Genomic DNA, 24268 nt, shown 5'->3' on the forward strand with positions numbered 1-24268 from the left:
AAAGATTGAAGAACTGGAGGACGATAAAAGTTCCATGTATGAAGTTTTGTGGTACCTACAGACTGCTTCACCTGACAAAGCCACGGCCTTGCTGCAGCACCTGCGAGCGACCCAGGGTGACGATCTGGGAGTCATCTTCAAGAACTTCGAAATGGGCCGTCGCAATTCTTCCGAGTCTGGGCCTGCATCTGAGACCAAATTTGGTAAGAACGATTCACCACCGACATCTACGGATTCTCCCTCATCGACAATGCTTGCCGTCCCTGAGATAATGGATCATCCCCGATTTTCCACTGTTCGAAAGGGCCAGACCGAAGTCACGGGCATCACTCTGCTTGCTCCGAACTACGAAAACGCAAGTGTTTCCAACGTCCACGGCCCATTAGAGATGTTCTTTAACTGTGTGGGAGCGCTATTTTACATTATGAACAGGAACGACGTCCAAGCATGCATCGAAGCAATCAAAGCCTCCGGAAACGAAAACATGCCACTCGGACACATGTTCAGCAACGGAAGTACAATCGAACTTCGTACTTATGCCGCAGAAATTGCGGGTATGGCCTCTATCGGTGTTATACATTCACAGCTAGCCGACCCTACGAAGGCACCGCCACCCGAGCTTGCCGATTACTTCTACGCAGTCGCCAAACTTGGCCTGGACTCTGCAATTCTCTACGATCCGCTTCGAGCCATGAATGTTTGCGCGCTGCTTGGCATGTATAACATCGTCGTCAAGGCGACAGTTGCTCTGGCTTACATTGGTACGAGTCACACTTGGGTATACACACGAGAAATTACGCCACTAATGACTTTCAGAACTTGGTCTGAGCCTTCCTCGCAACCGCAAAATATCTCTCGAAACATGTCCGCCAGACTGGTCTCCAAGCTACTACGATGACATTCGTCGCACGCATATGACTCTTGTCCACTTGCAATGGTCAGTTTGACATGCCTTTAGTTATGTGCGATATATCGCTGACTACTTCGATAGCTGGCTGAGCGCATCTCTTGACTACAACTCTGATTCGTTAACCTTCGACGTCCACCCATCTCTCACTGGACTAGACGTGCCGCCCCAGGACATGATTCGACGCGAATGCGTCAAAGTCTCCATCATCAAGGCAAGCTTACTTCACCGTCTACCAAGCAAGGCGCCTGTACCGGAAAGTGTCACGCTAGAGTTTCGTGCGCAGTTGTCGAGATTCCATGCCCAACTCCCCGACTGGATGTCAGTTGCTGCGCTGTTACGCGGCGACAACAGCCCGCTGATGGCCACATTCCGTCCAGTAATATTCTATGTTCATCTCTTCTACCTTTCGGCTATGATGCTGCTTGCTCGGCGGCTAATAATTGCATACATCCCGCTCGATGCAGGTGGCATCGTAGTTCTTCCACCAGAAGCACGACGGGCTATCGAGGAAGGATACCAAGCTGCGGAAACAAACGCTTCTGTCATGAGTCTAATGCTACAGGAAGGGAAAGTAGTACAAGTTTGCTGGCTCTGCATGTGAGTCAGGCGTATGTCACGGTGGCAAAGGATGCTAATCCAGAATGCCAGTTACACAGCCTACACGGCGGGAGTCATGATCGCTTACCAGGCATCACAAAAGGCTCTGAACAACGAACCGTACAATGACGACGTGAAACTGCTGGAGAAATGCATCAGTGTTCTCGAGTACTGTGCGATCAAAGATACGCTTGCTGGCAGGTTTCGTAACATTCTTGCAGCTCACATGGGGAAGCTGCAAGATTACAGATCTAAGACATGGGATGGTGAAGATCTCGCGACGCCCCCGACTTCTCTGGCGAGTGACAGCCTCTTCTTCTTTGATCGTGGTTCATCTGAGCTTCACACAGCAGTCTTTGACTTGCTTCGCCTCATACATCACCCATTCAGTGGCCTGAAAGACGTCGCGACAAAGAGTACGCTCTCGAATCGCGCCGAGACAACTATGGGCACCCACCTTGAGTGGGAGTACGAGCTCAAGAACAGAGACGACCCCGAAGTACCACCGAACGCAAATGACAGTGCATGTGTGACCGATATCAGATGCGAGCCAACGCAATCTCAGTGTTCGCCATTTTACCCAGTTTGCGCTTCGCAAGAGCTGTCGGCCCCGCCTTCGGAGGAAGCTTGGACAAGATGGACTCCAGCAACGTGGCAAAGTTCCTTTCACACATCACCAAAATGAGTTCGAAACCTCGTTGGCCCTTCTACGAGCACGATGATACGGTTCCCACGAGATATTACAGACGTTGACATTCAAGCCACACCATGGTACGCGTTCTGGGAGCAAGGTATGGAACCTTGCCAGCTCTCACGTAGCCTGGCTCCTTCCGCGTCCGAAAGATGACGGCGATAGAACATGGCATGGTGTCTTTGTTATGGAAGGGTGCTTCCGGTACCACAGTGTAATCCATGGGAAGAACCTATGCAGAGCTAGAGGAATCGTATACTGCCCATTTCCCTTTTATACCTATCGGTATTAAAATTCCACATTTACAGAAGTTTGTATACCATGGGAAGCGCGACACGGGCCTAATGGTCGGTAACGTTGAATACTGCACAACCTATCCCGCAGCTTTACATACGTCATAACCCCGCTTCAAACTATAGCAACCGCTCGACGCATTCGAACTGCGCTGCCAAATCATTCCATCTTCTCGTCAACATAATCATTAACACCACACCTCGTCATGACACATCCTACACCTACCCATATGGCGACGAAAGATCTTTTTAGGCTAAATGAACGGACTATCATAGGTACGGCTTACCAATCGACGTATGGACTGGAGCTGACACAGTCTTCTAGTTTCCGGAGGTGCCGGTGCAGTAGGTACGGCCGTAGGTGTAGCGATTCTAGAGAGTGGCGCAGATGTCGTTTTTGTCGATGTCTCCGACCCCACTCCCGAAAGCTGGGGTACACAATGCCTGCAATCTTCCAAATTTGATCTCCTGTATAACTGTGACCAGATCGGATTCAGGAAGTTGCGCGAGGTAATAATACCCATGCGCTATTCCAACGCCTCGATGTCCAGGATGAACCCAGCATCACATCAGCCTTCAACACCATCCGTGCTAAGCTTCGTCATCCGATCCGGGGGCTCGTCTCCTGCGCCGCCATCTCCGGCGAAAGCGATGCTTGTTCGTACCCCATCGACACATTTCGTACAATCCTCGATATTAATATCTCCGGCACCTTCCTCATCGCCCGTGCCGTAGCGAACGAATTGCACAACGCCAACCAACCCGGAAGCATCGTCCTGTTCGCCTCGATATCGGGTCACATTTCCAATCACGGCATCAACACTGCCGCGTACAATGCTTCAAAAGCGGCAGTGCACCAACTTGCTCGATCGCTTGCCGCGGAATGGGGTCACCCACAGAACACTTTTCCCGGTAGCACGGTCACGGAAACAAACCCAAATCCCAGCCAAGAGCCTCGAAAAGCTTATCCGCCGATCCGAGTGAATACCATCAGCCCCGGTCATATTGACACGCCTTTGAGCGCGGAAGCGCGGAAGAGGGGGTTGACGGACGAGTGGGCGAAACAGAATATGCTGGGGCGAATTTCAATGCCCGAAGAGTTCCGAGCGCCGGTGCTGTTCTTGCTGAGTGAGGGGAGCAGTTATGTCACTGGTTCTGTAAGCTGATCTCCTTTGACAAATGTAGGAAGAGAACGGTTGTGAAGCTAACATGTCATGTGCAGGATTTGAGAGTTGATGCAGGGCACTGCGCGTGGTAGAATCCGATGGAAGAGATGTACTCGTCGATTCATGCGTCCGAAAGAGATGAAGGTATATATATATACAAGAAGAATTCTAGAAGATAACCGCCAAATGTGGGCGATCTACTGCCTTAGCACCAACGCCTCGCTCGTTCGTAATCTTTTATGCAATGCAATGTATCGTCTACTAGCATCAACTTCGTGCTCCTCGTCAGACACCAAGAATATATTTTCGACCCTCTACTCGTTGATCCTGTGCTGCCAGACTTCCTGCTCCGCCCTCGCAGAGTAAGTGCTAGCACCAAGAATAGCCCTCATCTGATCAACGCCAGTGAAGAGAATCTGCCTAGCAACGAACCAGCGGATACCCTCAGTGCAAGGGGGGCTTGTCAAGCTACCCTGGTACGTCCAGAACTCGTTGAAGTACAGGACGCTCTCAAGCAGAGGAGCAAAGTCCATAGTAGTAGGCTCTTCAACACCCATCTCCGTGTAACTGATCATGGCGGGTAGTTGCTCGAAGAAAGTCGAGTTGGAGTTACCAGGGTCGAGGCGGATGGCCATGACGGCGGCTTCGTGACCCTCAGCGTCGACGTGGACGAGATGGAGCTCGGCTTTGCTGCGGTCGCCACCGACGGAATGGTCGGCTGGGGCGTGAATGTGCCAGCCCTTGAGGTAAACGGTCTCGTTGTCGTATGTGAAGCTTGGGTGGCTGGTCCAGTCAATGTCTTCCTCCGCTGCCTTCTCGTCGTGTGCAACGGTGAAGGCGGGACCGTAGCCCCAGTTGTAGAAGTTGCCGGCGACGCTGCCGTTGTACTTGAAGGTCGGCACGTGGTTCAAAGCCAGTCCGTTGCCTAATGAGAGTGCAATGGGAGACTGCTGAGTTCCGGTTTGGCAGAGATGGTAGTCGGGGCTGATCTTTCCCCAGTTGAAAGATGCTTCGTAGGCCCAGTCGTTCTGGGTTACGTTGGTGCCTGGAGGCACTTGTTGTCTTGTAGTGAGGTGTACATTGCGTTTGGCGTTGGTGTGTTGGGGACAGCTGAGTGCTGTGGGCGCTAGAGTGGCGGCGGCGAGGAAGATGGATTGGAACAGCATGGTGACGATGCTAGACTCTGTGTAATGTGATTGTCGGATGACTTGATAGGAAGACTGAACTGGCTGTGATGGAAAACTTGCTCGTCGTGCGAGGACATCTTATATATAGTCCAGTCGGGCCATTGAAAGGTCATCCGCCTTCACAACGACTACCCTAGTCCTTCAAGCAAAGGTCTCAGCCATGTCCTTCAATTCCGCCAAGCAGTCTTCACACATGCCCTTTTCGTGCGCCATGGAAGGTCTCCCATCGCCAAGTGCCCTATCTTTTCACTACCGTTGCGCAGCCTCTTTGCTTGCGCAGTAAGTACCATCAGGAAATGCACTTGGTTTCCTTGGGAGACGGCACGCGCTTGTATGTTGGAAACCAAACATCCAGCCCATTCCTCGTAGCAGTTCGAGCGCCAAGCATGAACCCTGTTTCCGACAAGAAACGCTTGTTGACCGAAGGCGATAGCGCAGGGGCGAGATCGCTCTTTGCTATCTCGAGTTAACCCGGCGATCTTGGCGGGAAACGGTCGCGCGGCTTCTACCCAATGCATTGATACTGGGGATTCCGACAAGATGAGACTTGGCGTGGAGAACCATGACTACCGTATACTGTAATAAGCTCAGCGGACAAGAACGGCCGGGAGAGGTCGAGTTGCTTAAATGATGACACGCAGCACGGATGTAGCAGTCGGCCCGTCGCGGGAACGTCAAAGCAAAACCTTTCCGCTGCTTAAGAGCTCTTGACGCGTGGCATAAGCATGATGCGACGACCAGGAAGCCACAGACCCCGAAGTCGAACATAACGTTGGATTGTGTAGATCAAAGAACGTGGGAGTAGTTCCTGCAGGTCCCACAGATCCGCCTAAATACCCAGACCTAGACCCTTCCATTACGTTGTACAACATCACCCATCGTTAGCTTGCACGCAGATCGATACCGCCGTGCAGCGCCGCCGCTACTCATCGAAGGCGTGCAACAATCAGGGAAACACGACCGCCAAAGCGGCGGCGCATTGCTGGATCTGTAAAAATCTCCGCTGTCGACCCGGATACGTCGACGAAACAGAAGCGGGCCGACGAAAGCTCTCTGTTCAGTCATCAAGTTGTTTCTGCTTCAGCCTTGGCGTGTATAGTGTCCAAACTTGCCAAGGGAGCGAGCTGCTTGGATCCAGTGTGTACTAAACACGAGGCGGGATGCGCAGTCGAGAGAAATGACTTGATGCATGACGGCACGATGCTGAGTATGTCGAGAGGAAACTGGATGATGTAAGAATATGGCATCCGGCTCCTCCGCATCGACGGCAATGCCCAACCAACTTTACCAACCAATCCATGAAATAAGTGAACATCCACATGACATAGATGACCTAGAAGTCTATATTGCCTTAGCGGATTGTTAAGGTTCGCATCTATACCATCACGGACTGCGGCACAGCTGTTCGATCTCTTCTTTATGAGACGAACTAATCTATTCTTAGCGATCAGTATCCAGGCCACACTACCTCGTCGCATTCGGGATGCTTAAAGGCTCCATTGCTCATCTCGTACTCGTACTCCAGATCAGGTTGAAACTCCCAGTATAGGCTCTCAGCATCGGCCCCCATTTTGTATGTATATGCCGCTGCATCGTCGTCGACGTAGACCTTCGGGACGCCGTTGGCCGCTGCCGCTTCTATCTTCAACTGGACATCGCAAGAGCGTTCCATGAGGGTGTACAAGAACGCGGCTTCGTCGACGGTACCTCCTACCGTCTGTGTGGTATTAGCTGAATGCCGGTCGCGGGATCGCGCACTGGGAGACGTACCAATAGGCCGTGGTTTTGTAGAACAAGACCTTTTCCCTTTGGTCCTAATGCCGCTGCCAGCCTCTTGCCTTCTGCCTCATCGAGGACAACGCCGCCAAAGTCATCATAGACGGCTTGCGCATCGCCGTAGAAGTAGCATACGTCTTGATTCAGCATCTCCAATGGCTTCGCAAAGGCGCTCCACGCTTTGCCTGCCTTTCCATGGCAATGGCATGCCGCGTTGACGTCTGGCCGCGCCTTGTGTATTGCCGAGTGGATAAGGAAGCCAGCTGCGTTTGCAGGTCTGCTCTGGTTTCCGCCCACCACCTTGCCATCGTAATCAACAAGGACCATGTCGGATGCCTTCAGGAGACCGAAGTGCTTTCCGAGCGGGTTTGTCCAGAAATTGTGCGGGTGCTCTGGGTCTCGCACCGAGATGTGACCCGACATGCCTTCGGTCAGGCCGTGCCTTGCGAAGACGCGAAAAGCACCCGCCATGTGCGATAGGATCCATGCGCGCTGCTTATCGTACGAGGAGAAGAGGGGGATGCCGGGGAGGCAGACGCCCTGCGAGATGGCTTGCAACGGCGTCAACTCCTTGGTCGCGTCATCTTTGGATCGTGGGACGAGCTGCTTGGGTTGCGCGACGGGCGCTGGCTCGACCTGGATAGCGGAGGGTGCCATGTTGGAATGCGATGCGATGCGATGCGATGGGGTCTAGCTGTGGGTAAGTAGGCCGTGTAAGTTGCAATGGATCAAAGATGGGCTTGAGTCGAAGCTCTTGGATGCGCCGTTGTTATACCCGTGGACTTCAGACGACCGCGATCAGGCCGATGTTATCGCCTCAAAGGGCGCGTCGAGTGGAGAAGAGTGCGATAACGGTCCAGTCGAGCTCAAGATGCGCTGCGGGGTGCCGCCCTAGTCGCCGGCTAACTTATCACCGGCCCTTTCTCCACGCCGCTGCCACATCAACGACTATCCAACCAATTCACACGACGAAGAAGATGAACCGAACCTTGCAGCCGACAGCATGAACAGGTTAGAAGGTTAGGGTTCCGGCATTAGCGTCGAGGCCACCAAATCATATGACAAGAGTTCTCAAGGCAACGCGTTTCGTTCTTCTCCTGAGTAGAATGAGCCCTTTGTCCATGCCGCCACTTCGATAACTGTCCAACGGCGAGCAGCACCGACCGCATTGAAGGCTATGCTTGTCAATGTGAGGGAGATCGAAGAGCTTGCTCTATACTGCAAGCAGCCCAGCCATGCTGTGTCGCTTCGCATTTCCTCGCTGGCAATCACATGTCCGCAGCATCACGAACAAGGATCAGGAATCGTCTGCCTTCAGCTCTCGATCGGCATGCCGGCACCTGAAGTACAGCTCACTATCTCATATACATGGCAGCGTTGGGGCCAATTCCGAGTAACATCATATAATACATCTTTCTTCGATCGGACGCAGATTCCATCCAGGCAGATGAAGGCGGCTCGTTCGAAAGTGATTAGCAAGAGGAAGATAGTTCTGCTTGAAGATATTGTCGATTTGGGACGTTGATAAAACGCTGAGAAGAAGTCATTGCGTACGTATACCCCTAGGCCTACATCGACGTTGTTGTGGGATCTGGCAGAAAGAAACGTGTTACTTCGTTCTCTCGCAGCCAAGATGAGACGCGGAGCATCTCGTCAGCCCATCGAAGTCTCGGTGGCATTACAACCGAAAGGTTCGCCCCACCAAGGCGCAGCCGCAAGGTAGGTCCTCCCAAATCACGATAGCGGGGTGCATCTTCGTCGCGAGAGCAAGTAATTATCCCGCCAGCCCAGCCAACATGGTGCTGTGCCTTGCTGTATACGTCCGACATCCCACGTCTTGGAGTAATTTCTGCAAGACATACATAAACCCTCCCGGCCGACACGATGGCCGAGAGCGCTCGAGATGCGATATTTAAAGAGGTCAATTCTGCCTTCCTTGATCAAATCACCCACCCCACGTTATTCGTTCCCAGCATTCAAACCTCAAGTATCATTCAGGATGTCTTCAGGCAAGACCGTCACCCTTAGCTCTGGCTACAAGATCCCGTATGTTGTTCCAGCCTGTGCTTATGATGATTCGTTGTTCTGACGTCGCTTTAGTCAATTGGGATACGGTACATGGCAAGCCGCTCCTGGTGAAGTCGGCAACGGTGTCTACGAGGCACTAAAGATCGGATACCGTCACTTGGTAAGTCTCCGAGACCCTGAAGATCCTGGAACCGTTTACATCCATCTTTTGAACGACAATTGTGTTCCGTTTTCAACGGCTAACTCGATCAAATTAGGATCTTGCAAAGATGTATGTGCACCATCACAACTTACACTCACAATGCCTTTTTCACCCATCTCACCTCGGCCTTGTCTCCACCTGACGTGGAACAATTTTCCGTCAGCGTTGTTGGAAGTCCAACTGCAATGCCCCTCAGTGGAGATGGAAGCTTAGGAAGCTATGACCATACCCCACTAGCACTCCTGAGAACACAAGCTGACGAGATATTCCACCAATCACAGCTACGAGAACCAAAAGGAAGTTGCGCAGGGCATCAAGCGCGCATACAAGGACATCCCAGGTCTGAAGCGTGAGGACATCTTCATCACGGGAAAACTGTGGAACTCTCAGCATGATCCTGCCACTGTAGAGGCAGCTCTCGATGACACTCTCGCTGAACTTGAGCTGGAGTATCTCGACCTGTACCTCATTCACTGGCCTGTCAACTTCGGGCCTGGAAAGGACCCTCACTCGGATCTGTTCCCCATGACATCTGATCCTAATGAGGTTAACATCGACAACTCCATCCCTAACAGCGAGACATGGAAGGCCATGAACAAGCTGCCAAAGAGCAAAGTCCGCTCGGTGGGCGTCTCCAACTTCACATACAAAACCTTGAAGGCTTTGGTTGAGAAGACTGGCCTCGTGCCCGCCGTCAACCAAATCGAGCGTCACCCCATCCTCCCCAGCAAGGAGCTCGTCGCTTACGCCAAGGAGAAGAACATCCACATCACCGCCTACTCCGCCTTTGGCAACAACTTCTTCGACATCCCACTGCTCATCCACCGCCCTGAGATCAAAGCAATTGCGGAGAAGAAGGGCGCCACACCCGCGCAGGTCATCCTGGCATGGTCTCAAGTCGGCGGCCACTCTGTCATTCCCAAGTCTGTTACTCCGTCGCGCATTGCTGAGAACTTCAAGGAGATCGAGCTGGACGACGAAGACATCAAGGCGATTACCAAGTTCTCGGATGAGCACCAGGGAAGGAGAAGGTACAATGTTCCCTACACGGCGAACAAGCCTAGATGGAGCATCAACATCTTCGATGAGCCAGAGGAGCAGGAGGCGCCCAACAAGGTCGTCTTGTAGATAGAGTAAGCCTATAGGTAGCCACAATACTTACCAATGTTGACTTGAGCTTCTCGAACGACTACGCGTTTGGATAAGCGTGGGTTGTTGGGAGTGAATTACTGCGTCAAGCTAGATCGTATCCTTGCTCGGTGAGGATATGAGTATGATAACGCCAATTCGTTATCAGCTCTTGGGTAAGGGGGTTGAGGGTGCGACGCGTAAATTTGGAGGACTGAACTACCTAGGTAGCACGTACCGCCTAGTGGCGGGCTAGTATCCTTTCAGTTAGGTCAAATCACGTATCTGCGTCACACACGCCGCGTCGCGTAACTCCGCTACCCACAGCTTCAATAACGCCATCTCTTGTTTGTGTCTCGTGTCACACTCGATGCCTTCTATGACTTCCTTACACAGGCCTTGCAGTCATCGTTAAACCGATCATGCTGTCCAGCGCTCTTCACGACGCCAGCAACGCGAACAACGTATCTTCATCGAGGACTCTGGCTCGTCTGGTATCTTGAGGAAGAAAGATTTATTTTGTCATCATTCAAGGAGCAGAAGGAGCGCAGCCACGTCGGTGGTCAGCCTACATAGTCGCTTCATGTGCCACTGGAAACTCGACACCTACCACACCACTTGGCTCAGCGCGAACAGGGCCTCTACATGCCATCGTTGATCTGCACTCCACCAGGTAAGCTCTTCAACCCTGCTCAGTAAGTTAGCACAGTGCCTTGGTGTCTAGTGCTGCGCTTACATGTCTCAAATCCGTCGACATCCTCAACCACCGTCTGCGGAATACTGCATTTCATCGCATCTTCGTCGCTCTGCCTCTCCAACTCGCTGCATTGATCGTTACTGCAGCGTGCATCCAGCGCTCGCTGCAGCGCATCGCCTTTCCAACCAAACATATAATCACCGTGGTTCCCATGGCCGGTTCTACAACCAGTCGTTAGCATGATCACGGTCCTTCGCGCGTTTGAACGGGAAGAGGAGGCCTTACGCGTCGCCCATACTGAACACAAAAGGTTGCGTCCCTTCCTCGCCCCAAAGCTCAGGAGTATTGAATGGGGTCGTGTCAAACATGACCTCATACATGACTTGCGGTAGCTGCACGGGAAAACCCTCTGGACACTTGCCCCTCTGCTGCTCGGGTGTATACGGAAATGTCGCCATGGGCGGGAAATATGGCTCATACGGGATCTCTGCATATGCGACGTGGCTCTGGTGATCCGGTGAGTCCAGATTGACGCCGTCCCAGCATGTAGGAAAGGAGACTTGGGTACGAATACCACCTTCGCACATGCGGTTGGGGAGGAATGTTGTATCCTCTCCTGTACATGGCGCGCCACCAAAGGGCTGTGAGTCCTTGTAAATGCAGCGATGGCAGATCCCGCGGGATTCGCCCGTCGTATTGCGAAGAATTGGGTTGCCAGCGAGCATGCGGAAACCCTAATGAGAAGTCAGCAACGAAGTTCGTTTTGAAGGCAAGCGAAAGCGCTTTCGCCCTCAAGAGTGGGAGACGAACGGGTCTGAACGCAGTCACGTTGCTGAAGCCATCATATGGAGGTATGTAGTACACTGTCATACCGCCTCTCTGGTTTAGCCCAAGATTGGGGAACTGCTGGACACGTTTGTAGGTGCCATTTTGAGGTGCGCGGTAGTATAACGCTGCAGTCCAGTAGTTGCTATGTTTCGTCAGCTATGGCTCCGCTTCGGCCAGTCGCTCCATGGCATACCTGAAGTCTTCGCTGAAAGTACACGTGGTACACGTACTCCTCTCGACCAGATCATACTCCACAGGCTTCATGTCAGCCTGAAAGCTGTTTCCCCCGACGATTTGGTGGGTATGTGGACTTCCAACGACTCCAGGGTTGACCAAGGGGTCCAGTCGCTCGACGGTGAGTTGAGAACATGCGAAGCGCATCATCGCGGCGCCGCGACTGACATTCTGAGCTAGCGCCGCACTGATGAGCGTGGCCGCTACGAGGATTAAGTTCTTCATGATGATTAGACGGCGGAGCAGATATCTTTTGCAGACCAGTCAACAGGACGACCGTCGTTCAGACCAGATGAATATCTATGGAGAGACCTGTGCAGTCATCTATGTGGGGCGCACAAGTGCCGGGACCCAAGCAGTCTTGTCCAAGGCAACTCCCTTCTAAAGGTTCCAGTACAGTGGATTCTGCGACGTTGGGCCATTCGAGGGAGTGGTGTACAGTGCACTCGCATATTGAGCGACCAGGGTCTACCCAATCATGCATCTACCGCACGATAACATCACAGGCTTCTGATAGTCCAACTAGTGACGAGGCACTCAACTACATTCAACGTTGTATTCATCTCCTACTGGCACAGAGCAACATTCCGTTCCATTGCTTTGGACAAGCTGACACTGATTTAAACTACCATTATGTCGAGCAATACAGGATCTTGACGAAATGGCAGGCGAGACATCAATTAAAGATGTCCAGAACGCTCAGCTTGTTCATCCGATCCACAAAAGGCTCTTTCCAACGAGGGGTGTCGTCTTCATAAGGTCGGAACCGCTGAACCTCAATCCGCGGGTTCGTCCCTCCTTCTTCAACCCAGAGCCACCTCCGATACTCCCTGAGCTCCTGGGGCCAAAAGTCGCAAGGGTCCATGTCCGCATTCCAGTCATTAGGAGGGTACCAACGCGGGTCTTCAATCTCAAAGAAGACTTCTGTCACTTTGAAAAGAATCTTCCCATGCTCGTCCTTGCCAGCGGGTATCTTGGTCTCGCGGTACTTGGTCGCGCCCGCGGGGACTTCGCGCCTGATGACCTTCTCCCATGGCTCGTCGTAGACATCTGGCTCTTCAATCGGATTTGTCCAGTCTTGGTCCCGATAACCTGGATGGCAAGGATATCGGCCATGGGCATCGATGGTATCCAGCTCATAGTAGGTCGGCTCCAGGCGCCACTTCCTGCGTCGTGCAACAGGATTCAGAGGACCTTCGACAAATGTTGCAACGGAGCGTATGCGCAGCCAGTCCCACTCCGATTTGTCCTCTATTAGGCGCTCAAAGCGGAAGGTGACGCCCGCATAGCTAGCGCGATCCTCGATCTCCAAGTCCACAGCACCGAAGCGAACTTTGATGATCCTGGGTTCGTCAGCCTCCTCGGGAATGAGTTTGGAGGACTCAGGTTTGGCGCGGAAACACTCAGACTTAGAGTTCCCATGATCGTGGTACCGGGCGCAGAAATCTTGGAGATTTCCCTCGCCCCGTCTGAACTCCTGGACAACGTCGCAAGGCCCGACCATCATTAAGAGAACGGTGTGGAGATACCAGTCTATCACGAAAGCCCTGTTCAGATGACGCTTTTGCGCTTCCACCTTGTCTCGTAAGAGCTCGACTTGGTCGAACAATGACTCGAGCACTACCATACGGATCTTATCATTGGCCTTGGTGTGCTCCCAAAGTAAGTTGATGTCGTCAATTCTGAAGCTCATGAACTGGATGGTGTTGTCGCAATCCTGCATGGTAACTTTCCCCTCTTCATGCTCTTTGACAAGCTCGATTTCTTGCTTGAAAGACAAGACAATTTCGTCAAGGATCATATCGCTGACCTCCGTAGTCCCCATCGCTTGGGAGAGCCGGTATGTCTCGAACAAATCGCTCATCGCGATGGATGGTGTGCCGTTATCACGGTGAATGAAGCTTGTGTCATCGTATGGCTCCAGGCGGTATATGCGTCTCGGGAAAGTGTGACGAGGACCTAGAAAAACCGAAGTGTACCACCGATCGAAATTATCGAGAGAGTACTCAAGAAAGTGTTGGTCGTTGATCGGTAGCCGGTCCATGACCTCTTGCGTTACCCAGCGATTGACGCCACCACCTTGCCCAGGCGGAAATACCACAAGCTGAACAGCCTCGCCGTCGTAGAGCAATGGGTTAATGATAGGTTCTTTGCCCAGAACCGGAGACACTTCGCTTGTATCTGGAAGGAAATGCTTCAGCTCTGCGTACAAGGGGATGTCGTACTCGGCAAGCCCGAGGGGGCTCGTGGCGAAGTAAACTCCCGTGAGCTCAAAGACTGCCTTATTGGCTGACGCGAAACGCTTACGTACGCCTTCTGCACTAACATTGCCCAGTTGTGCCATCTTGTCCCAAGCGACTGGCTCCTGTTGCCATGGCCTACGTAGCTCATAGGCCTTTTCGCATCTTTTGGAAACTTTGGAATCGATGACGACTTTACTCCAATCGACTGGACAACTGGATTGGTCGTGATAGGGGGGCGTTGGCGCTGGGAAATCGTAGTCCCACGGTGTGATCGCTGGGCGAGGTGGTGGACTGAAGACTGTGTTTGTCAGCTGGAAACGCTTATGGCAAGGACGAGGGAGTTTCATACAGGTCGCTCGAGCGCGCAGTTGTTCCGTAACCACTGCGGCGCCGTCTTCTTCCTCTACACCATCCTCCTCTTCCTCGAAAGCATAAGACTCTTCCTCCGAAGCAGAAGGCTCTTCCTCTGAAGCAGTGTCGTCTTCCGTCTCCATGATGTACACGTCTTCAGTACCTGACACAGCGCTGTTGTGAACCTTGGTCTTCGCAGCCCTCAACTCTGTCGACATTGTCATCGAGCTTTGTGTAGGCCTATCGTTCGTTGCGACATGCACTGCGCCAGTAGCTGATACACTACTAGAGGCTATAGTGCGACTCGTGATGCTCGCGGCAGGACCTGGAGCTACATTGCGCTTCGCATGGGTGGTCTTCAGACGCTTTGCCGGCGTCTTCTGGACGTCTGTGTGCCCGTTCGGAAGGAGATAGTCGCTGGTAGGAGCTGTCAAGGATGGATCGCTGCGCTGCGCCATATCAGAGCCGCTCTTGGAGATCGGGTTCGCTTCTTCGGCCTTGCGCTTCTTGCTAGATGACTGCGACATTACTGAAGCGGGTTTCATAGCCGCTGTCGATCTGGCTTGAGATGCAAGGGAGATGGTGGGCATACGTTGCCGGAAGTCAATGGAGTATTCCCGCGAGTGTGATACGCGGTATGCAAGGTAACGTGAAATCAGGTGCAGTATAGGGAGATGGACCCGTCATTTATATGCGGAAGGGGAGTGCCCGTTATCCAGGCCCCAGCGAAGAGCACATGGTAGCTGCACTGACCTCGTCAGCGGTCTTCTGGGGCAAACTGGTGACATCTGCCCGATACACGAGTGAAAGCATTCGTTGATAGTGGTGAATGCTAAGAATGACATGTGATGGATGATGTAGCAAAACAACATGAGACGAGGAACTGAGAGCAATGGATGTGATAAGCAGATGAGTGCATGTATTTGCCCATATATATATCGAGCCGCTAATGTATACCGAGCACATGCAACAACTAACTACTGTAGCATGCCTTCCAAACTCTCTCCCAAAATCTCCTCCATACCATTCTTCCACCTCTGGCACTCCCTCTCGACCATCTCATCGTCATCTTCCATGAGCTCACTGATGAACGGCAGCATCTCGGGAAGTAGACCCAGCCACTCTTCTCCTAATCTCCTCGTCAAGCTCTGCTCACACAGCACTGTCGCTAACCTAGTGTTCCTGTCGTCGCTCCTCATGTTCTTCAGCAATATGCTGTTCATCTCGCGATGGTTCTCCATGGATGATGCAGATGCAACAGCAAGTTCGGTGATGGTAGGAATGACGTTGTTGGTGTTGTCCTCTGGTGTAGATGTCGATGCAGATGGTAGGCTGAGCAGGGACAGCAGGGGCGGCATGATGGTGCCGAAGTGAGATGGCGCTTGCCAGAAGCCGTCTTGATCGTGCTGGAATGTCTTCTGGAGAGCGTCAAGCACAGCCCTGCGTGTGGTAACATCAGAGTCTTCTTTAGCAAGTTCAGTCAGTAGCTTCGCCGCATGCTCGATGATGTAGCTCGAATAGCTTGTTACGAGAGACTAGTTGTGTGTTAGTGACATTTTGATCTAGAATGATAGAGCAAGACGTACCTTGAACTTGTCGAAGAACGCGCCGAGGAACTTGTAGAAAGTGACAGCCTGTTGAGGCTTGCTCGACAGTGGGCCCTCCTGGTCCACAAGCTGAACGAAGAACGGTCGGAATGTAGCATCGCTGAGCTTCAGTACCATAGAGATGACAGAGTCAATAAGCGTAAGCTCCAGCTGCTCCAGCTCCTCCTCATCAACTTCGACGGTAGTAGATTGGACCGTCTCACGTAGTCGGAAAGTTTGCAGAAGTAGAGTGAAGAGCGGCGGACTGGCTTTGACAAGCTTGGCCTTGGTCTGATTGTTGACAGTCGCGCGCAAAAGCTCAAGCTGCTCAAGTGAAGCATCGAAGCCTTGAGAAGCGGCATGTGGCCACGTTGACTTGATAGCAGCGAACACTTCCTGAGCACCGAGATGCTCAGCTACACTCTGGAAGAAACTGCTGCGGCTTTCGTCGCAGGACTGTTCCAGATCGGCAGCGGCAGAGCGTTGGCATAGTCGAAGAGCGGTGTCCAAGTAGTCGCGCGAGAACATGTAGCCCAAGCGCTCGACAATGTTCGAAAGCACGGTAAACACAGCGTTGTGAAGACCAGTCTTTTCCTCTTCGATCGCATCCGATAGATATTGGAATGCTGTTGGCAACACGGTAGGGAGGAGCGAGATGGCCTCATCTTCGAGAACGTCAACGACAGATGTGAGGCAGAGGAGGGAGAGGATGCGAAGGCGATCATCGCTGCTTGAAAGCGATTGGGGACCAGACACAACTTGAGCTACTGATACAACAGCAGATACGTCCTTCTTCCCGAAGCGGTCGACGATGCGATCGATGCAGCTGACAGAGACCATCTTGGCATCCATGTCAGGTGATTGTTCCAGTAGATCCTGAACGCTAGGCAAGAAAGAGATCAGGGCCTCTACAGATTTGCGGTCATTCTGCTTGGCGGTGCCCGCGCGCAGCTCGACCGACTTGACGGCAGCTACCTGGACGTGAGAGTCTGTGCTCGCAAGAAGTAGCTGTGCTGATTTGATAAGGTCGGTCGTTGGCAGGAGGTCTAGGCAGCTGGCGAGAACACGACTACATCCGGTGTAGGTCTTGGGGTTTGTTGCAAGCTTCTTTGACAGTTGAATAGTAGTCTCGACGATGTTTGCAAAGATCTTGCGTGGTCGTTCAGGGTCATCCTTCTTTCTGTACGCTCTAGTAACGTGTGCCTTCACCTTATCGTCAAGCGCGAGATCTGTCAAACACGACAGCATACTCTGAATTGACAGGTCGAATTTGTTGTCTTTGGTCTTTTCCTTGAGGCTGAAAAGTGTTTCCGCGACCTGGGGTTTCGGTCCCACAGCATCAGTGAGGAGATCGACATATCCCTTGAAGGTGACGAGGGTGTGGACAGGTTCGAAGTGAAGTAGCAAGTCCGCACAGAACCTTCGTTGCTCCTTGCTGTGGTAGCGATCGGCAAGAAGTGCCACGATAGCCGGGAGCGAATCTTCGGGGCCTAGCGTACGAGCAAGCTCTGTGAATAGCTTCATCCTTCTGTGTAGGGGAATGTGTTCAAAGGCGGCAGTGAAACTGAGCAGCAAGTCGGACACGCCAGCGATGAAGTCTCTGTGTTTTGAGCGGAGAGAGGCAGCCAATTGAGGCACGACCCGAGAAATGGTCTTATCAACGACCTGAGCGGAATAGTCGTCATGCTGGCGAAGCAGAGTAGATCCGATGAAGGTGAAGATGGGCATGAGATTATGAAGAATAAGATCAGGAACCCATGAGGCAAGATTGGAAATGAGAAGCAGCGCGCTGTTTTGAACCTGTGGGCTGCTGGAGTGTCGAATGCAGTCGATGAGTAGGTCCGCTCGTACTGCCGATTGGTAGTCGGCGGTGTCGGCCTGCTCCTTCAATGTGTTTACGATCGGGCTTAGTGATCCCAGAATAATACTCTGAAGATACACTAGCTCAGACCCAGACTGTTGCTTGAGTGGCTGCAGTTCTGCAAAGATGCCGAAAAGGTTCTTGAACAGTGTCGGGTGCTGTCCAGGGTTTGACCCTTCAACCAACTCAAGTACCAACGTGAGCTTTCGGAGTAGTCGCTGAACATCGTCTTGAGATGAAAGCTCGACTCGAGCCATCTCACTCTTGCTTGTCCTTCGCCTTTTCGCTGAAGGCGGTCCTTCGGGCATGGAGGTGGGAGATGGAATGCTTTCCAAGAAGGTAACCAGGATGGCGGAGTCAAGGTCAACCTTGCGCAGAATCTCAACCGATCGCTCTCTACGAAGCTTGTCGAAAGAGTTGTCGCTTTCACTGGTAGATAGGCTGAGCATGCACTGAGCCAACGCGTGACGAGCTTCAGATCTGAAGGATGACCATGAGGTTTGAATACGATCAAAGGCGGCCATCACTAAAGCTTCACGCTCCGTGTTGAAGGTTCCAGAGATGATGTCCTCGAGCAGTTTCGCGCTCATCGCCTCCCTAGGCATAGTTGCGGCAATGTGAGCCCGCTCCACTTCATCGAGCGAGAGCCTTTCGCTGTCGCAGATGGTGTTCATGGAAGCTGTCGGTAAGGTTGCCCATTCGGTCAACAAGGGGATCACGGAGTTGGTACGAACGGAGTCGGAGACCTTTCCGCGGATGTTTAGCATCGGCAATAGGCCGATGCGGACACTCAATACCGGTGTAAACCTCGCGTGGCTGGCGAAAAACGCAAGGATCGAAGTCCTTGTCTGCATCTTGAACGTATTCTTCGGATGATTCTTAAGTTGTGTCCCTTCCAGGACATCGCGAAGAGCGGGAATGGCGAACTTTGAGTCCATAACGCATTCTTCGAGGATCGGCTGTAGCATCAAGGAAACAAACACGAGGAAATCTTCAGGCTTGAGTTCTGCGAGATGCTTCGACTCTTTCCCATACAGCTCGGACTTGCCCCAAGCTGGTGTTTTCGACTTGGCGGAAGCCTTTCGTGCAAGAAACCCAACGCATGCAGCCGCTGAACGTCGGATAATTGGCGATGCATCTGAAAGTGCGTGTACGAGGTATGGCAGGATGTTCTGCAAGACATGTGCAGCCTCGAGCTTTTCGAACGATGATGCGGCTGCACGGAGGGCGGCAACGCGAATGGCGACAGGCCGGGCGCTACTCCAGACGCGAGCGAGAAATGAAAGGTATAGTGGCTGCTTGAGAGCGGATTCTTGGTGTAATGCGTCCGAGGCGAGGAATCGCCGTGTTTGCTTAGTCGTCACAGCCTGCTCGAAAACGTTGGCCGCTTCTGAGAACTCGGTCGCTGATTCGGCGTCAAGGAAGCTCTTTACAATAAGCTCTGGGAGTTGTATGACAGGCTTCTCGGCTGTGTCCTCATCCGCGTCAAGCATCTCCTCGTCAGAGTCCTCGCCCGGAATATCTTCAATTTCGAAGGTTTGGCCAACGGTAAGTCCCAGAGACTCCAGATTGACATTGTGCTGCTTCGCCGTTTCTTGTAACGTTGCTTGTAGGTCTTTCGATTCAGCCATCCTAGTAGCGATTTGAAGTATTTCTCCATGCTCTTCGGAGCCCTGTGGACTGTCGCGGAGCAGTTGGACCAATGCCGATAGCACCATCTGAATGTGCGATGTGCCGAGGAGGCCTGAGGCGATTAGCTCACGGAAAACCCTGCAGTTCTCGTCGGAAGTATCGCTGAGGGCGCCAAGAGCACAGCCTAGAACAAGTCGTTGAACCTGGCATTGTTTTGACACTGTGGTCAGCTTCTGCACAAGCCGAGGAACCTTGAGTAATCTCCTCGATACTTTGGCTGGAACCTGCGCTTTGGAGCGCTCCATGGCGATGATGGCCAGACAGCCGAGGCATGATTGAAGGGAAGCTTCGTCGTATGCTACGATGACAGCCTCCATCAGCCCATCCAGAAGCTTGTCGCCGACCTTTGCCTGGCTCACCATCATGATGACAATGGCGTAGCAAGCCAGAACCGTGTCAGCGCCGTGCTTGGCTCGCATGCAAGTATTGAGAACCGGGAGCAGTTCCAGGACTAGCTTTTCAGTTCCCTGAGCCTGGAGATCCTTCCTGCCAGTGCTTGCATTGCTCACTATTCCGTATATAGCTTCAACGGTGATTCCCGACCAGAAGGACAGCATGTGCGAGGCCTGGTGTCCCGCCTCTACCACCTTCGCGACGTATGATTGGTATGCCTTGAAGAATTGTGGGGTGTTGATGGCGGTGTAGGCGATGGTTCGCTGCGGTACGTTGGTCGGGGCCTGGATGTACGGGAAGAGGAATCGTATGGCGTGCGGTGGTTGTGGGGGTAGGATAGAGAGCAGCGCAAGGAACTGTGGTGTGTTGTGGTAGGGCAGGTAAGTAAAGACGAGAGTCTCGGTGTTGTACTCGTGGATGCGGAATCTTCGCACCAGCCACTCGAGAGCCTTCTCTGCCGGCTTCAACAGCAGTCTTGGTCCGACCAGCGTGATGAACGCCTCGAGCACCGTGTTCAGCTTGGCGTTCTCATCCTTGGTCATCTGGGTGCGGTCCTCGGCCTTGCTCTGCTCGCTGAAGAGATTCTTGGAGAAGCGCAGGAACCGTGAGTCCAATGCGCAAAGGTCCTTGTAGCCATCGTAGCAGATGAGGTAGACGGTCTCGAAAGATTGCGACGCGGCGACTTTGGAATCGAAGAGTAGCGATTTGCCATGCGCCGACTTCTGCGCGCGCAGGTCTAGCTGATGGGTGCTCGAAGCCGCGATGGTCGCGAGCTGTTTCTGGAGCGCCGTCGCCATCTTCGGATGTTTTCGTTATTACGACAGGCTTTAGGGTATGATTCGGGTAATGCGATGAGCCATGAGACGCAGCGGGACAGCGTAGAGTTTGTCGTGGCGGATTGGTTGAAAGCTCCAAGCCGGCGATGCGCATACAAAATTTCGGGAAGCCAAGATTTCACGCTAATGGTTTTTACGGCGGGCCGCTCGAGCCAGACACGCCGCCGGACTCCCGAGCACGTGCCATGCACCTTTCATCTCTCCGAACGTCTTACCTCTGGTCTTCCATCCTTTTTGTCTTCACAGTAGAAGACATACACCTGCCAGTCCTGTTTCTGTGAAGAACATGTCTGACTCCTCAATGCGCAATCCGTCTCTTGACTCATGACTACGCGCGTCGCATAGATTCCTGTACTCACAGCAGCGACCACAACTATGATGCTGGTCTGAAGCTCCATCTACAAATAGAGGATTGCTGGAGTTGCACCTTGCGCAATGGCGTCGAACATCCCCAAGTTTGCGAGCTTCCGGCCAAAGCCCAAGGCCGCCCCAGAGTCACCCAAGGAACCCCAACACCATGAGAAAGCCGAACGATCGTCGAAAGAAAAACGTTCTACCAAGGGAACATCACCATCGCCAAAGCGAGTTATTCACGAGCATGATTCAAGCAAAGACAGGCCCTACTTCAGCGACCGACGCGGAGACCCTGACGTACTGCGGTATGGATCAATGAACCGTTACGACATCCCACCATATCGTCGCTTCGGTCATGGCTTCATACTCGGACTTTCTGTAAACCAAAAGATCGATAGAGAGTACTCAACGGATCGGAAAATACTCGTGATGCCAGCGACACGAAGACGGCAAGAGCGACTGCTGACGAGCAAGCGTGCGAACAAGTCGGGTGAGCGCGCTTTACGGCTGCTGAAGACCGAGGCCCCCGATGTGGACCACGCTCAGGACTTTCTGTCATTGTCTGCAAATACCAAGAGGAAGCGCGATGACAGTGAAGATGAAGCTGCCGAGATGGAGCCTGAGACAGACTACCGTGGCATCGAAGGGCCAAAGTCGACAGAGCCTATGGATCCAGACACGCAATATGAGTCGGACCCTGATGTCATAATCGACACTGAAGTCACTCGCAAGAACTCGCAGCTCGCACGGCAGACAAAACAGCATCCTGGAGATCTCCAAAGCTGGCTGGAACTGATCAAACACCAAGAGGCTATGCTAAAGCTCGAAAGGCCATCTGCTGAGCTGACTGCATCTGATAGAGCACATCTTGCTGATGTACGTATCTCCACATATGAAGAGGCTTTGAAAAAGATTGGCGCGGATCAAGACAGCAAGCTGGAGCTGTACAAAGGGCTGCTGGAAGAAGCAGAAAGGGCCTGGGACAGCGCAAGACTGGCCAGCAAATGGAAGGACGTGCTTGCGAAGCATCCTCAGAGTGTGGAGCTGTGGATGAAGTATCTTGACTTTGTGCAGTCACGATTCACAAGTTTCAAGTTTGAGGAGTGTCGGGCGACCTTCTTCAAATGCATCGACTCTCTTCGTACAAATAAAAGCGAGATGTCGCCGGAACAGACCTTGCACATATTGCTGCGTTTGACATCCATGACACACGAGGCAGGATACCAGGAACTCGCTCTCGCGGTGTGGCAAGCTGTACTGGAACATCATTTGCTACGACCGGAAGTAAATACAGACCTCCAGGCTTTCGAGCAGTTCTGGGAAACCGAAGTGTCTCGCATCGGCGAGTTCGGAGCCAAGGGGTGGAAGCATAGCAACCTAGATGATGCGCCACCCCCAGGTCCTTCATCACTGCTCAAGAAAGACGCACTGGATGCGGTCTTTGAAGATTTTCGAAAGCGCGAAGTGGAGGCTACGTCGGTGTTACGACTCCCTGGTCGCACGTCGGACGACGTAGCAGAGGATGATGCATTTCACACAATCTTCTTCTCTGACGTCGAGCCATACCTGACCATCATATCGCCCGAGATACCGGCAACGCTGATGATTGAGGCTTTCTTGTGTTTCTGCGGCTTGCCAAATTTACCACATCGCATACCACAACAACGTACTTGGTCGTCCGATCCATTCTTGCAGCGCCACTTGCACTCTGCTTCTCCGGACACCGACGAGTCTACAGAACTTACAAAAGCCATCAAAAGCTTCTCGAATTACTCAGCAAAGCACTTCCGGATGACCACGGAGCTCCTATTTGAGCAAAGCTTCTCGCTAGATGCTATCAGGCTCGACGCAGACTTCGTCAGGCGCTTGTTCAAGCTTCTAGCCTCAGATCCTTCGAGCGATGATATCATAGGAGAGTATCTGCTAGCTTTCGAATCGAGACACTTCCCATCTGAAGCTTTCAAGTCCGCAAAGCGATTACTCAAAGCACGTCCGTCAAGCCTGCGCTTATACAACGCCTATGGGTTAGTCGAATCGCGCCTAGGTAACTCAGCCAAAGCAGATCAAGTCTTCAGCATGGCGCTATCTATGCAAAAGGGGGTTAGCGTGCTATCGGCATCTTGGAGTTTGGAACTCTTCAGCAATTGGGTGTGGGAAGCGCTCCGGAGAGGCGAACACAGCGAAGCTCTATGGCGGCTTGTCTCACCAAATGGAAACTTCTCAGCCGGCGCAGCCAAAGACTCGCATCCTGGTAACACTCTCCTAGAGATGGGACATCTAACCCTCAGCCAGAAAAGCGAACACGCCCTCCTCCACCACGACTACACAACAGCAATAACAAGCACCTCTCTCCTCGCCCTCCTAGCCTACCTCACCCACAACAACTCCGCCTCACACGCCCTCGAACTCCACGCCCATCTCACCTCGTGGTTCGCATCGCACCACCTTTCCACCTCCGCCGTCGCAGAACTCCATGCCCAATCCATCGCCCATCTACTCACCCACCACACCACACACGCCCCCATCGTCAAACCATCTCTCATCCGCTCCACTCTCGAACCGCTCATATCCCGCTTCCCAACCAACACGATTCTCCTCGCTCTCTATGCCGCAAATGAAGCCCGCTTCTCCATCGACGATCGCGTGCGTGGTATCATGCACCAGAACGCTTTGCAAAGCCCCGAAGAAAGGAGTATAGCAGGCTGGGCATTCGCAATACACTACGAAACGCTCAAAGGAGAAATCGCAGGCTCGACGACACATTCCATCCGCGCATTGTACAAGCGCGCAACGGAGTCTACGACTGGATCTCGGTGTCCCGCCCTGTGGAAAGCGTATGTGAAATTTGAACTACGCTGTTTACGTGATGAGTCGGCGAGACAGCGGGCGAATAAGAGACCGCGTAGGGATGGCAAGAAGAGTAGATGGGAGGTACGCGTTGAGGAGGCGGAGCAACGGGTCAAGGATACGTTTTACGCTGGGTTGAGGAATCTGCCTTGGTGTAAGGAATACATCATGCTTGCTTTTACGGAAGCAAGGGATGTGTTTGGGGAGGAGGATAAGGAGAGGTTGTATAGGGTTATGTTGGAGAAGGAATTGAGGCTTTATGTTGAGTTGGATGACGGGGATATGTAGATGAAACGGTGGGTGCGGTACATTGTATAGCCAAAAAAATTAGCACGAGCGTCAAAGAAGAAGCGTGTAATGGCCCTCCT

General features: G+C 52.7%; 7 protein-coding genes across 7 annotated transcripts; 3 read left to right on the top strand and 4 right to left on the bottom strand.

The window, feature by feature from the left end:
• Window positions 1–250: 250 nt before the first annotated feature.
• J4E90_000921 (uncharacterized protein) lies at window positions 251–3657 on the top strand (the record flags this gene model as incomplete). The annotated part of the gene is made up of 6 exons (XM_051430514.1): window positions 251–761; window positions 817–937; window positions 992–1507; window positions 1559–2034; window positions 2817–2924; window positions 2978–3657. 6 exons carry the CDS (start codon window positions 251–253, stop codon window positions 3655–3657), a joined length of 2412 nt encoding a protein of 803 aa, XP_051296001.1.
• Window positions 3658–3971: 314 nt separating this feature from the next.
• J4E90_000922 (uncharacterized protein) lies at window positions 3972–4823 on the bottom strand (the record flags this gene model as incomplete). The annotated part of the gene is made up of 1 exon (XM_051430515.1): window positions 3972–4823. The coding sequence occupies one exon, from the start codon at window positions 4821–4823 to the stop codon at window positions 3972–3974; it is 852 nt and encodes a 283-aa protein (XP_051296002.1).
• A 1468-nt stretch (window positions 4824–6291) lies between these two features.
• Window positions 6292–7277, bottom strand: J4E90_000923 (uncharacterized protein; the record flags this gene model as incomplete). Its single annotated transcript, XM_051430516.1, has 2 exons — window positions 6292–6561; window positions 6615–7277. 2 exons carry the CDS (start codon window positions 7275–7277, stop codon window positions 6292–6294), a joined length of 933 nt encoding a protein of 310 aa, XP_051296003.1.
• Window positions 7278–8619: 1342 nt separating this feature from the next.
• On the top strand, window positions 8620–9978 carry GLD1_1 (mitochondrial glycerol dehydrogenase Gld1; the record flags this gene model as incomplete). Its single annotated transcript, XM_051430517.1, has 4 exons — window positions 8620–8666; window positions 8721–8808; window positions 8906–8919; window positions 9132–9978. The coding sequence occupies 4 exons, from the start codon at window positions 8620–8622 to the stop codon at window positions 9976–9978; spliced, it is 996 nt and encodes a 331-aa protein (XP_051296004.1).
• Window positions 9979–12413: 2435 nt separating this feature from the next.
• On the bottom strand, window positions 12414–14921 carry J4E90_000925 (uncharacterized protein; the record flags this gene model as incomplete). The annotated part of the gene is made up of 1 exon (XM_051430518.1): window positions 12414–14921. One exon carries the CDS (start codon window positions 14919–14921, stop codon window positions 12414–12416), a length of 2508 nt encoding a protein of 835 aa, XP_051296005.1.
• Window positions 14922–15308: 387 nt separating this feature from the next.
• On the bottom strand, window positions 15309–20660 carry J4E90_000926 (uncharacterized protein; the record flags this gene model as incomplete). Its single annotated transcript, XM_051430519.1, has 2 exons — window positions 15309–15866; window positions 15918–20660. 2 exons carry the CDS (start codon window positions 20658–20660, stop codon window positions 15309–15311), a joined length of 5301 nt encoding a protein of 1766 aa, XP_051296006.1.
• A 474-nt stretch (window positions 20661–21134) lies between these two features.
• Window positions 21135–24188, top strand: J4E90_000927 (uncharacterized protein; the record flags this gene model as incomplete). Its single annotated transcript, XM_051430520.1, has 1 exon — window positions 21135–24188. One exon carries the CDS (start codon window positions 21135–21137, stop codon window positions 24186–24188), a length of 3054 nt encoding a protein of 1017 aa, XP_051296007.1.
• Between the last annotated feature and the right edge of the window lie 80 nt (window positions 24189–24268).

This window comes from Alternaria incomplexa, assembly GCF_024043165.1.
Source record: "Alternaria incomplexa strain BMP 0042 chromosome Unknown scaffold_1, whole genome shotgun sequence".
Lineage (NCBI taxonomy): Eukaryota > Fungi > Ascomycota > Dothideomycetes > Pleosporales > Pleosporaceae > Alternaria > Alternaria incomplexa.